Raw genomic sequence first — 12,146 nt, forward strand, 5'->3', positions numbered from 1 at the left:
CTGGCTGGTGTAGCTCAGTGGATTGAGTGCGGGCTGCTAACCAAAGCATCGCAGGTTCGAGTCCCAGTCAGGGCACATCCCTGGGTTGCAGGCCACGGCCCCCAGCAACTGCACATTGATGTTTCTCTCTCTCTCTCTCTTTCTCCCTCCCCTCCCTCTCTAAAAATAAATAAATAAAATCTTAAAAAAAAAACACCTGTACTAAAAAAAAGAGAAAAAAATGGCATAGGAAAATAAGAGGAGCTTCAGGGAACTCTTTGTACCTACCTGTCCATGTATTGTCCTCTCCAGTGAGGCAAAAAAAAATGTTGACTGTTCTGCTGTTGGGACATGCCAAGAAAGAGCAATAATCCTCTACAGTGAAGCAGGTGGTTGGGGAAGAACTGCTGACAGGAGAGTATTTAGTATTAGATACTGATGGGAAGGGAGGAACATCAATTGTATTGATGTCCCTGAGATCTTGAACAAATCAATACTTTTGTCCATTTGGTTTCTTTACTGGCAGAATAGGAATGTTACAAGATTTAGTACAGATTATGAAAAGGACTTGGAGCTTATATTTCTTCTAGCTCTGGGGAAGTTTGGCTAACAGATTAGTAGACTATATCTGAACTTTAATATATCCCACCCCAATTATTTTTCCTGTGTCAAGGGGAATTCTGCACTATAGAGAGTCGGGTACAGTGTTAAGATATTCACCTGGAGAATACATCAAGCATAGCAAAAAAAGAAAAAGTTTATATAGAACAGACACAAGTTGGTTACAAATACTGTAGATGAGTCCTCTGAAACTTCAAGAAATAGTCCTTCTGGTGTGCACTTAATATTATAGTTCTATTTGTGAGGTAATGGTGTTACAGAACAACAAGGGGGGCCTGGGACGATATGCTATTACCAAAAGGAACTCCCCAGGTTCATTATGTCCGCTGCCAGAGGAAAGACTTCTCTCAATGCCAGAGATTCATGAAAAGGAAAAGAAATGTTTATTTAATGCTATACAGACTTAAAGTAGTGACCTAATGTCTTCATCAAAATCCCAAAGTCCCTTAAAACACCCACAAACACATACAGTCCTTCATGCCCCCTTTGCCCAGTCTGGGATACCGTATCTCAGGAAAAGAAATAGAAGTTCGTGGCTCAGGCAGCCCCTGAGTCTTCCTAGTAATCCGTCTCAGCTGGTAGACCTGCCTTGGTTCCCGGCACCATCAGCTGTGTCACTGGGATCTCTGCTAAAGCCAGGTGGTGGTTCCCCCTTCTAAAGCTACAGGGGTCCCCACTCTGGCAAAGCCACAAGGTTCTCTCTCCACTGCTCCAGCCGCGTGGTCCTCTCTGCACACTGGCTGCGGGAGTCACCACTCAGCCAAAAATGTGTGGTTCTCTCTCCAATGGCTATGGGGCTGGGGCGGGGGTTGCCACTCTGCCAAAGCTGAGTGGCGGTTCTCTGCTAAAGCCATGTGGTTCTCCCCTCAATGGCTTCTCGATTTAAATCCCTGCACCAGTCTTCCTCTGCAGCCCCATTTTCGACTCCTCCTACAATCAGCTACACATGCCAGAACTCATCCTTCCAGCTTTACTGGGTTGCCATCGTGGGTTTGGGCAAGTGTGGCCCCATGTCATGGAGCCAATCTTCTCCAAGCTCCCACGCAGGCCTGTAACTCGGGGGACCTGTCTCTCAGTTACGTCTTGGTGGGGAAGTTACTTCCATTCCCCTGGCTCAGAGCATGGCCACAGCTATTTAACATATTTATGTAACCACTTTAATGTTATAGATATGTTAAATGACCACACCAGAGATTAGCTGCAAAGCTGTTGCTATGCAAAACAGCTCTCAATGACCCTGCTCCATATGTCCCTTCCACCAACCCACACTGGGGCGGGGGGGGGGGGGGGGGGGGGGGGGGGGGGGGGGTTAGGACAACATAATATTTCCTGAACACCTTGAGCTCTGGACCCCATTTCAAATCCCTATTTGGGGTCCCCCTCTTGGCTGCACCCTGTAACAGTGGGGAAAAGGGGAAAGTTTCAGAAATGCTCTGATTAGATCTTGGTGACATGGGAAGCAGGAGGCCCACTAACTAGAAGCAGGATATTTTATGGTTTGAGGGGGATATTTGGCTTTCTCTTATTGATCTTGAGTTGGAAGTAGGGAGAAAAATTGGGGAAGTTGGCAGTCACTGATCAAGTGCTAACTGTTCTGGGCTATTTCTTGAGGAGGTTGTAGATCAAAGGTCTATTGTCGTATATACGGTCTGGCCATTGTCTATTTGTGTATTCAGTCTCTCACGGTGGAAGATTTGGATTGTAGATATTTTTAAAACCTGGCTGATGGATCATATTTTACTCTTTAGCTGTTGGACTGGGAGTCCTACAATAAATAATAATATTTAGTTGTGGAGCATTTGAAACGGTGTAATACACTTTCAAGTACATTCCCCCCCCACCACCACCACCCTGTTTTATCCTTACAGCAATCTTGTGATCCAGGGAGGTTAATTACCTAAAGTCATTCAATAAATTTGGTTAGAATTAGAATTACATCATAGTATAGAGTGATTTGTAATATACCACTCAAAATGTCTGGTATAGATATCACCTATAATGTCTTTAAAATAAATATTTTGGGTTTTGTACTATGATAATCTACTCTAATTATTTCCAATTTCATTGCTTAAAAGCAGGATAAAGCCTTGAGGATCACAGCTCTCTACAAATACCTACAAGGCTGTCATGTGGAAGAAGGATTAGGTTTATTCCTATGGCTCCAGAGGGCAAACCACATGCCAGTGAATGGAAGAGAGGCAAATTTCAATTAAAATGTGAAAATATCTTTCTAATGGCACACTTATCCCCAAAGAAGGGGTTGTCTTGTGAGAGTCTGGTCATCATCTCTCCTAGTGTTGAGTAAGACTCCATGATACTACAGCTCTGGCCAGGCCAGCTGCCCTCAATGGGCTTCATAAACTTCAAGTTTATGAAATTTTGTTACATTCTAAAATGAGACATAGACATTTTAAATACAGCAGTTAAAGTCATTCAAATTCTGGATGAAGTTATGATGCTATGTTTTTTAAAACAGTCAGATCTATTTTAAATTTTAATCACTTCACTCTTCATTGAATTAATAATTTTGTCCTTACAACCACATATTTTCAAGAACATTTTTAAAGTAAAAATTGTCCTAATAAGCAGTAACCTCACACAATCTTTCATTAGCATTGTTTTCTGATTGTGCAGTTATTAAACTTTACAACAAATGTAATACACTTATTTTTGAAGTTTTAATCCATTTTAGGAATTCAGTGGGGTGAAAAGAAAAAAACTCCCTTTGAATGGTAAATGCTAGGATTTTAATCTTAATCTCAACTCTTAATAAGATCTGTTTCTTCTTTGCAGCTTCTTTTTTAATGTTCATTCATGTCAAGCACAATTATATGCTTTCTAGTTTATAAATAACTTGAAACTGAAATAAAACAATGAGTCCTCTTCTACACTTGAATTGTGATTGTTTGATGTTCTTCAAGGACTTCCAGCATATCCTCTTTCACCCACCTTTTATCTGGCTCTTCAACTTTTTAAATCCAGTTACCTAATTTTTGCCAGAAAATTTCTTTTTAATACTGGAGTGTGTCTGTCTTTTGAAAAACAATACAGAATCCTAGGGAATCTTACAGAATCTGAGAAGTCATTACAGAGTATAAATTAGGCAAGGGATTGGGTGGAAAGAAATGCCCTCTGCATATATCATCCAGTTACTCTGAATCGTCTTGGATAACTTCCGGGACCAGACTTCAGGCAGTGTCCAAATCTGTCCTCTTAACCACACCTGGTTTTTGGTTTTTTTTATGACCGTACATGTTTGCATACACGTTTGGTGAGAAAGAGAGAGACAGAGAGAGAGAGAGAGAGAGAGAGAGAGAGGGAGAGAGAACGATCGATGACGTGAGGTTCTTCTTGGAGAATAGCAGGTAATACGGAAATAAAACAGGTGTTTGGAAAAGGTGTTCTGTTAGAGAAGGGAGAACTGATAGTTAATAACCTTCATTCGGAGAGCCGACTGGAGGACAAGCTCTGTTGCTTCCTATTTCTTCGCTTGCAGCCCGGTTGCACATTTATTTGAAAGGATTAAATTTCCTGTTCAACGTCTGGTCAGGTCGACCTTTCAAGACTAATGAATATTTCTTTCTAATGTCTCCATCGCCTTTTTTTGTTTTAAGGTTGATGGGGAAACAGTCTGTTGAAATTTTGGCTAGGTGAGTTGGACATTCTCAGAAATGAGACAGGGGGAAGGAAACGGACTTAGAAGCTCGAGAGCAAAGCTGCAGCTCACCGCCTGAGTATCGCTCGGCCCCCTCACGCCCCGCCCGTGACCCCTGTGGAGACCCCCCGCGGTGGCGTCAATATCTGGTCCGCCCTTCGCCGCCGGTGCGTGGCCAGCACTCGCCGGCCGGGCTTTGTGGCAGGGGCTGAGCTGAAGGCGGTTCCGGAGTCCGCGGGGGGCTTCGGAAGGACCCACTCTGCGCTCTCCCTCTCCTGGGGCGGCTCTGCCTCGGGGCCGGCGCGGCGCCCACCATGCGGCGATCCCCGCGGTTCCCGCTGCTGGGCGCGCTGCTTTGCGCGCTGCCCTGGCTCCTGCGAGCGGCGGCACCCCGGAGCCCCGCGCAGCCTCTAGCTCAGCGGCGCGACCCCCACGACCCTGCCAGGGGCGCCGATTTTGATCGCGTCTACAGCGGGGTGGTGAGCCTCAGCACCGAGACCATCTACGCCTTCAACTACACCAGCCAGCCCGGCCAGGTAAGAGACTCGCTCTCCTCGCTCCACTTCCAGGAACTTGCCAGATCTCAGAGCCCCGCTGCTGCTTTGGGCCTTTTGGGAATTGACCTCGGGAGACCTCAGGGACCCGGGCGCCTGGTTCCCTTTCTCATTCAGAGCAATTACTGCCCAGCCGGAGCTGCCGCGTCCTCCGCAACCAGCCTCGGGAACAACTCCGCTTCCTTTGGCGCCCCCCCCCCCCCCCCCCCCCGGCCTGGTCGCTGGCATCTCTGGGCTTTACAAGGCTCTGTCTGGTTCCCCCGCGTGGTCTGCGGGTCCTCACCACCAACTGGTCCTTTCCCTAGGAAAGTCACGATTTCTAGGGTCGCGCGGGGAAAGGACCGCAACTCTCTTCCTAATCTCCAGCAGGGAGAGAAACTCATTTCATTTGGATGATTCAGCCAGACGCATGTATTTCATAGCGCTTTGGGAAGAGAGAGCTGCTCAGAATCTAAAACGGGAATGTGTGAGAATGGATGCAAGCTGCAGACCTCTGTGTATTCATAGCCGCTTCCTCTGTTTCTGTATCACTGTCGCACCTCTTTGCTTAGAGAAGCCAGAAGACCTGGCCAAAGACATTGGCACTGCAGCCATCCCCTGATCTGTTGAGATTTTGATTTTTAAAAAGATGGATAGTTGTGTGAAAATTCTAGACCTATTTCTAACAAGAACTGAGGTGAGACAAGGGGAGGAAATGACTTCCAGCAACTCTCCCTTTGACACATATACTCTGATTATATAACATAAGAAAAGCGTAAATAGATTTTTTTCTTTAATCTGGTACCCTCCAGGGCACAGAGAAAAGAGAAAACTCCCCATTGTACCTACCTACTTGTCTCTGGATCTTCTTCCCATACAAATGTCTGTGTATGTATCTCTTACTATGCCAGCATTCCCCAACGTCCTCCTGCCCCCCACACTGGGAATTCAAGAACTGATTATTGGGATACCATGATATGCCTCCCTCTCTAACTCTCACTTAGGATGAGAACTCAGGGAGCGGTAACTTCAGGTAGTTCTGAGCTGGAAGGACCAATGTGCCTGTCACCCTCCCAGTCATCTCCCAACTGTGTGTGCTGAGCCAGGGCTCCAGTATGGCATTACAGCCTAAGGGGCTCTCCTGTGGCAGCACAACCCTCTCACCCTGTCCTGTGCTCCTGTGACCTTCAGGCCAAGTGTCCTGAAGTGAGCAGAGTAGCCGTGTGTGGAGCCATTCCATTGCAGACAAGTGGGAGAGGCAGTTTTTATCCCCCAAGCCCCACGTAATTGACCTCTTTCTGTCCAGTGTGTGGTGGACCAGCTGACATATCCCACCCAAGGTGTGTTCCTAGCCCTGTGATTGGCTCAGAAGAGATAAAAGTCTGAAAAACTCCATGATCTCTGGGGTGTAGTGTCAGCTTCCCCTAAATCATTGGTAAGAAAATTCAAATAATCTATAAGTCCAAACGTCAGGCTTTAGTGTTTCCTGCCCTTCTGCTTAGAAATAGACTGACTGCTTTTTAACTGTGGTTTGGCTTTTTTGCCCTCAGTGTTCTGCCAGTTCCTCCACCACAGTTCAGCACAGGCGACACCATTTGTAGTTGGGGTCACCTGCTTGACTTCATTCACTAGAGAACCATGAGATGCTGAGAAAAAGGGCAGAAATTTATGAAAAACAAAAAATTTTTAAATTTTTCTGAGATTATGCCCTTTCCAGTTAGCCTATAGATGTGTTAAAAATGTCCTTTATTTTATTAAACAATGGTGATAATTAGTTTTTTAAATATCTTTGCATAACACAATAAAAAGTTGGTTACCTCAGCAGTTCCTAAAATTTTACTCGTCTGAGGAATGCAGTTGGGAACCGTGGGACTGACAGAAAACTCAAGTATTTTAATGCCAGTAAGCAATAATATGAACCAGATAATCTCAACTCTTACAGCTTTCTGAGACCTCTCTGTGATATCCAAATAAGACAGTGGAACCCATTTACTTTAGGAAATCATTGTCCTTTCCCTCCCATCAGTATTTCTGTTGATTTCTCCAGAGGTGGCACTTTGCTGACCTGTCTGTCCCAGCCCTCAGTTTCCATTGATAGCCTCCTCTCTTCTGTGTCCCTTTTGCCCCACGTTGAACACCAGCAGCCCCTCCTTCCAATACTGTGAATATGGTGCTGTTGGATGTAACAGAATTTTCCTGAAGGTTTGGGGTAATGTAAGGAAAGTACAGAACATCGTTTCTGATTGTATCGGAAATCTAGGCAACGCTGTCCTGACAATCTACCAGCTGTTCCCCACCAGGGGAAATTTCAAGATGGTGGTACTATTTTAGGGGCCCTGGCTTATCACCATCTTCTTGGCCATCACCCACCCCAGATGCTAGCTTCTTCCTACAAGAAAATTTTGGTTACTCTCTCATGTCAAGCAATTTTGCCTCCATCGCCAAACCCAGACTCACTGGAGGATGCTCTCTGGAAAATAAAGGTCTGTAAGTCCAAGAGCAGACGCTTGGCTGTGAGCAGTTTCCTGTAACCCGACCAAGCCCTGGAGAGGGCTCCAGCCCCTGAAGGGGCCACTTCCCACCTTCCCCTCTTTAGTGCAACAGAGAATTTGGTTTACAAGAAACAATTCTAATTGTTGAATTTTCATCTCCTTTTCCTTTTCTCTTCAAATGTTGTAATATTTGTCATTGTTCTTCTTCAGCTTGGAGGACAAAGGCTATTCTAAATTTAGGCTTTAAGTTTAGAATAAATTTTAAATAAAGAAAATAATAAAATAAATTAAATAATTTTATTCTAAATTTTAAATTTAGAATAAATTTTTTTAAAATTTTATTTTAATCATTGTTCAAGTACAGTTTTCTCCCTTTTACTCCCATTCCAGCCCACCCACTAAATTTAGAATAAATTTTAAAGGGAGGAAGCTACAGTGGGAGCCTTCCCTCCTAATCTTTCCTGTCAGCCACTGCATCTCCCATACCAAACTGCTGTCCTGGAGAACTATTTAGCCAAGCATGTGTCATGCTAATTAGATGACCTCAGCACCAGAAAAAGTCACACAAGGCCTTCCAGGCAGACAGTAATGTAAATATGAAGTTGCCATTAAAAAACGATCACTAAAGAATGGAGTGATTGGTTTAATGAAGAATAATGAAAATAACAATTAAAGATGCAGGTTAGACAAGATCACAGTTCATTTCATTTTCCTGGAAAGAAAGTATCGGGAGATTCCTTTGAAGAGGGGTAGATTTTCAGTGTGGCGCACAAGGTGTTCTAAAAACCACAGGGCTGGAGCAAAACTGGAAGAGAATTACCTTTTTTGATTAGGACAAGGGGCACAAAAGCAGGTTTGCTGGAAATAAGAATGCTCCTGTACAGACAGGTGGCAGCAATAATCAGATGTTTGTATTTGAGCTAGATAGTGATAAGGAGCCTTTAAATAAAAACCTACCCACCCTGCAACAAGATGTTTTCTCTGAGACTTTCAGTAACAGAATTCATTGTTTGCCATGGATTTTTGAATGTGAAATGTTTCCCTGGAAGTAGTTCTTTATTTTGCACATTAAACTGAGGCATTTATCTTTTAAGACATATACTTTTCTATGCCCAAGGAACAATCCTTGGCTTTATGAAAACCAACCAGCAGTTGTGTATCTAGAACCAGTTATACCAGCCTCTTGGATCCAGATTCAAAAAGCCAGCCAGTTCTCATGAACAATGGTAACTTGTAGCAATATGCATTACTAGTTTGGTAGAAGAATTTAAGACTGGTGTGATAGCCTCAGTCCTCCTGGTCCCATATATATTCTTCCAGTGTTCTCTGTATACTGAGGCAGAGAAGCCTCCTCTGATGTCCTCTTATTAAACTGCACTGGTGCTTGCTGAGGAGAGAATCATCTCATTGCCACATTACCTGGTTGACTAGTTACTGTGTCAGCCAGTCCAGGCTATTATAACAGAATACCATAGTCTGGGGGCCTTAAAACACATTTCTCACAGTTCTAGAGGCTGGAAAGTCCAGGATCAAAGTATCAGCAAGTTTGGCATTTGGTGAGAACTGACTTCCCAGCTCACGGACAGTACAGTACCTTCTGTCTGTGTCTGCACCTGCCCCCAGAGCAGGGAGAAAAGCAAGCTCTCTCTCTTCTCTTAACCTTATAAAGGGCACTAATCTCATCATGAGTGCTCCAACCTTGTGATCTCAGTGCCTTCCAAAGGCCCTGTCTCCAGATACTATCACACTAGGGATTATGAACGGGGGTGGAGGGGAATGCAAACTGTTCATAGTGGTCACCTCCCACATTTTTCTCTGTGGCTCTGAAAATGGAGCATCAACGTGTCATAAAGGTGTTACAGGCTGACCATACTCTAGTTGTGGGTCTGATTTTGTGGAGGACCCATCTTCCGCCTGCCTGGACCTGATAACCTTGTGCTAAATTATATAATGGATTCGGTAGGTATGTGCTGTCCAATATGGCAGCCACTCTCCACACAGGGCTAAGGAGCACTTGAAATGTGGCTAGTCAAAACAAGATGTGCTGTAAGTATACAATGCTCACCAGATTTTAAGATAGTATAAAAAATAGCATAAAATGTATCATTAATACTTTTATTGATTATTATATACTGGATGTATTAGGTTAAATAAATATATTAATAAAGTTCACTTCACCTGTTTCTTCTAATCTTTTAATGAAAATTTAAAAGCATGTTTGATTCATATTGTAGTTTTATTAGACAGCACTTCTCCAAGTACTACAGACTTTTGAGAACTCATTCATCCCAAAGATAGCTTTGTTGGAGGAAATGAGGCTTGAAAATGTGTTAATAAATAAACAAAACTTGGATAGGCAGGAAGAAAGTGGAATAAAGCTGCTGTAAACATTGTGTGCAGATTTTTGTGTGGATATAAGTTTTCAGCTCCTTGGGTAAATAGCAAGGAGCTTAATTCCTGGGTCTTGTGGTAAAAGCATGTTTAGTTTTGTAAGGAGCTATCAAACTTGCCTTGCAAAGGGACTGGACCATTGTGCATTCCCAACAGCAGTGATTGAGAGTCCCTGTTCCACATCTTCATCTGCACCTGGTTTTGTCAGTGCTTTAGACTTGAGCCATTCTGATAAGTGCAGAGCGATATCTCGTTGTTTTAGTTTGCAGTTTCCTGATAACATGCTGTTGAGCATCTGTTCATGTGATCATTTGCCAGCCGTACATCTTCTTTGGTTGAGGTGTCCATTCAAATTTTTTGTCCATTTTTAAATTGCATTGTTTCTTTCCTTACTCCTGAGTTTTCAGAGTCCTTTATAGATTTTGGATGCCAGTGTTTTATCAGATGCAAGTTTTGCAAATATTTTCTCCTTGTCTGTGGCTTGTCTTTTTGTTCTCTTAATACTGGTTTTTTTTTTCCCTCACAAAGGAGACATTTTAAAATTTAATGAAGTACTACTTAAGATTTTTTTCATGGGTCATACCTTTGATACTGTATCTAAGAAGTTGTAACCACCCTGACTGCTGTGACTCAGTGGGTTAGGTGTGGTCCTGCCGAAAGGTCGCTGGTTTGATTCCCAGGCAGGGCACACACCTGGGTTGCAGCCTAGATCCTCAGTTGGGGGCATGTGACAGGCAACCACACATTGATATTTCTCTCCCTCTCTTTCTCCCTCCTTTCCCCACTCTCTAAAAAACAGACAAAATGTTTTAAAAAGTAAATAAAAATAAAAAGTTGCCACCAAATCTAAGGTCACTTAGATTTTCTCCTATGTTGTCTTTTGGAAGTTTTATAGGCTTGAATTTTACATTTAGGCTTATGATCCATTTTGAGTTCATTTCTGTGAAAGATATAAGGTTCCTCACTAGATTTTTTTGTTTTGCACATGATGTCCAATTGTTCCAGCACATTTGTTGAAAGCTCACCCCGTATTTTTAGTACTTCGGTATTGCATATGTGTGTTTGTGTTTATAGGCTAACTTGAACCAAAGAATTTGAAGCAGGTTCTTACCTGGAACTCACTGTTCTTATCATTGTTCTCAGCCTTCCCTTGGCAGTCACCATCTCTGATTTCTACCGCTGTCTTGTTGCTCCTTTTTTTTGTTTATCTTCTGTCTCTGCTTTTCCCATCCTTTTTATCTTTCAAATCTTTCAGGAATGCTCTCAGCCCATCAAGCTCTTCCTCTTCTGTAATTGACCTCTTCAGGTGGTTGGAGGCTTTGCTGTTGGCAAACAGTCCTTCTTCTGCATTTCAGGACGTAGGTTTTTGTCTCTTACTTCTGATCCAGAGCCATGATGGGTAGTCTCAGGTACTGGAGATCTGTTTCCCTCTTTTCAAGGTTTTGCTATAGAATTCTAATAGTGCTAATGGTAGAGGATGAAGGATTTTGTTTGTCAAGTCTGCTTAGCTACAGAATTGTAACTGGGCTTGCATTTGAGATTTTTTCTGTTCCTTTTTTCCAACACTAAAAGAAACATTTAAACTATCCCTCAAAACCACAAAAGAGGGAACTGTATTTAAACTTAAGAGCTCACAGGACCTTTTAAATTACCTAATCACTTCTCACTTAACAGGAGGGAAAACTGAGAGCCAGTGAAATAAATTACTTGTCCAAAATCATGTAACTAGTTTGAAGAAAAGTCAGGAACATAACTCAGATTCCTGACAGTATTTCCTTAGGATATTTGTGCTACACCACTCTTCCTCCCACAAGAGCACCTCTTTAATCAACAACAGTAAAAATAATTTTAAAGTATCGTAGTCACACTTCCACAGTCAGGTTGTTTGACTATATATGACTCCCTGACAACTACTGAAAACTGAAGCAAGATGTGTTTCACTTTTGTTTTCCCTCATGCATTGTCCAGGCATCCATTTGTCTGTCAAGTCAAGCAAGCAGGGTTGACACTAAATAAAACTGAGAAGTTGGCAGATTTTCTTCCATTTTTCACAGAGCCACAGCCACCCACCAACCATGATCTTATTCTGACTCCCTGTGGACTAAAAGGGTCAATCTTCATTGCTTTTGTGCTTTATTTTCATCAGTGCTAGGTTCTTTCTTTGTGCCAGTCACATGGCAGCTTGGAGACCTGAGCAACTAGCCTGTATGTCACTCCAGGACAGCATTAATCCTGAGAACTGGTATTTCTGGATTCCCACTAAACAGCAATGAAGATAAGCCATCGCAAACAGGAATGAATGACTGCTTCTGCCCTTTGTGGACAAAGTGACTCACACTTGTTTAATTAACCTAACTGGAAGCTTGTGTATGCTCCCAAAAATTTAACGTGTAAATGCCCATGGCTTTGTTTAAGCCTCTCCAATGTTTGCAAAAAGGAATCCTGTATCCTCTCTCTCTATGCCACCTTCACCAG

The 12,146-nt window shown here is 43.0% G+C and overlaps 1 protein-coding gene across 3 annotated transcripts in view; it reads left to right on the plus strand.

Moving 5' to 3' along the window:
• The first annotated feature begins 3,908 nt into the window (after positions 1-3,908).
• Positions 3,909-12,146, plus strand: part of SIDT1 (SID1 transmembrane family member 1) — a 96,651-nt gene continuing 88,413 nt past the window's right edge. The window contains exon 1 of one of the 3 annotated variants that reach the window (XM_036018105.1): positions 3,909-4,791. In XM_036018105.1, the coding sequence (XP_035873998.1) occupies positions 4,570-4,791 (222 nt within the window). In that variant the 5' untranslated portion in view covers positions 3,909-4,569. The remainder of the gene's footprint in view (positions 4,792-12,146) is intronic. The other 2 variants (XM_028505176.2, XM_028505175.2) reach the window with 2 other exon arrangements.

This window comes from Phyllostomus discolor, chromosome 2 (assembly GCF_004126475.2).
Source record: "Phyllostomus discolor isolate MPI-MPIP mPhyDis1 chromosome 2, mPhyDis1.pri.v3, whole genome shotgun sequence".
Classification (NCBI taxonomy): Eukaryota; Metazoa; Chordata; class Mammalia; order Chiroptera; family Phyllostomidae; genus Phyllostomus; species Phyllostomus discolor.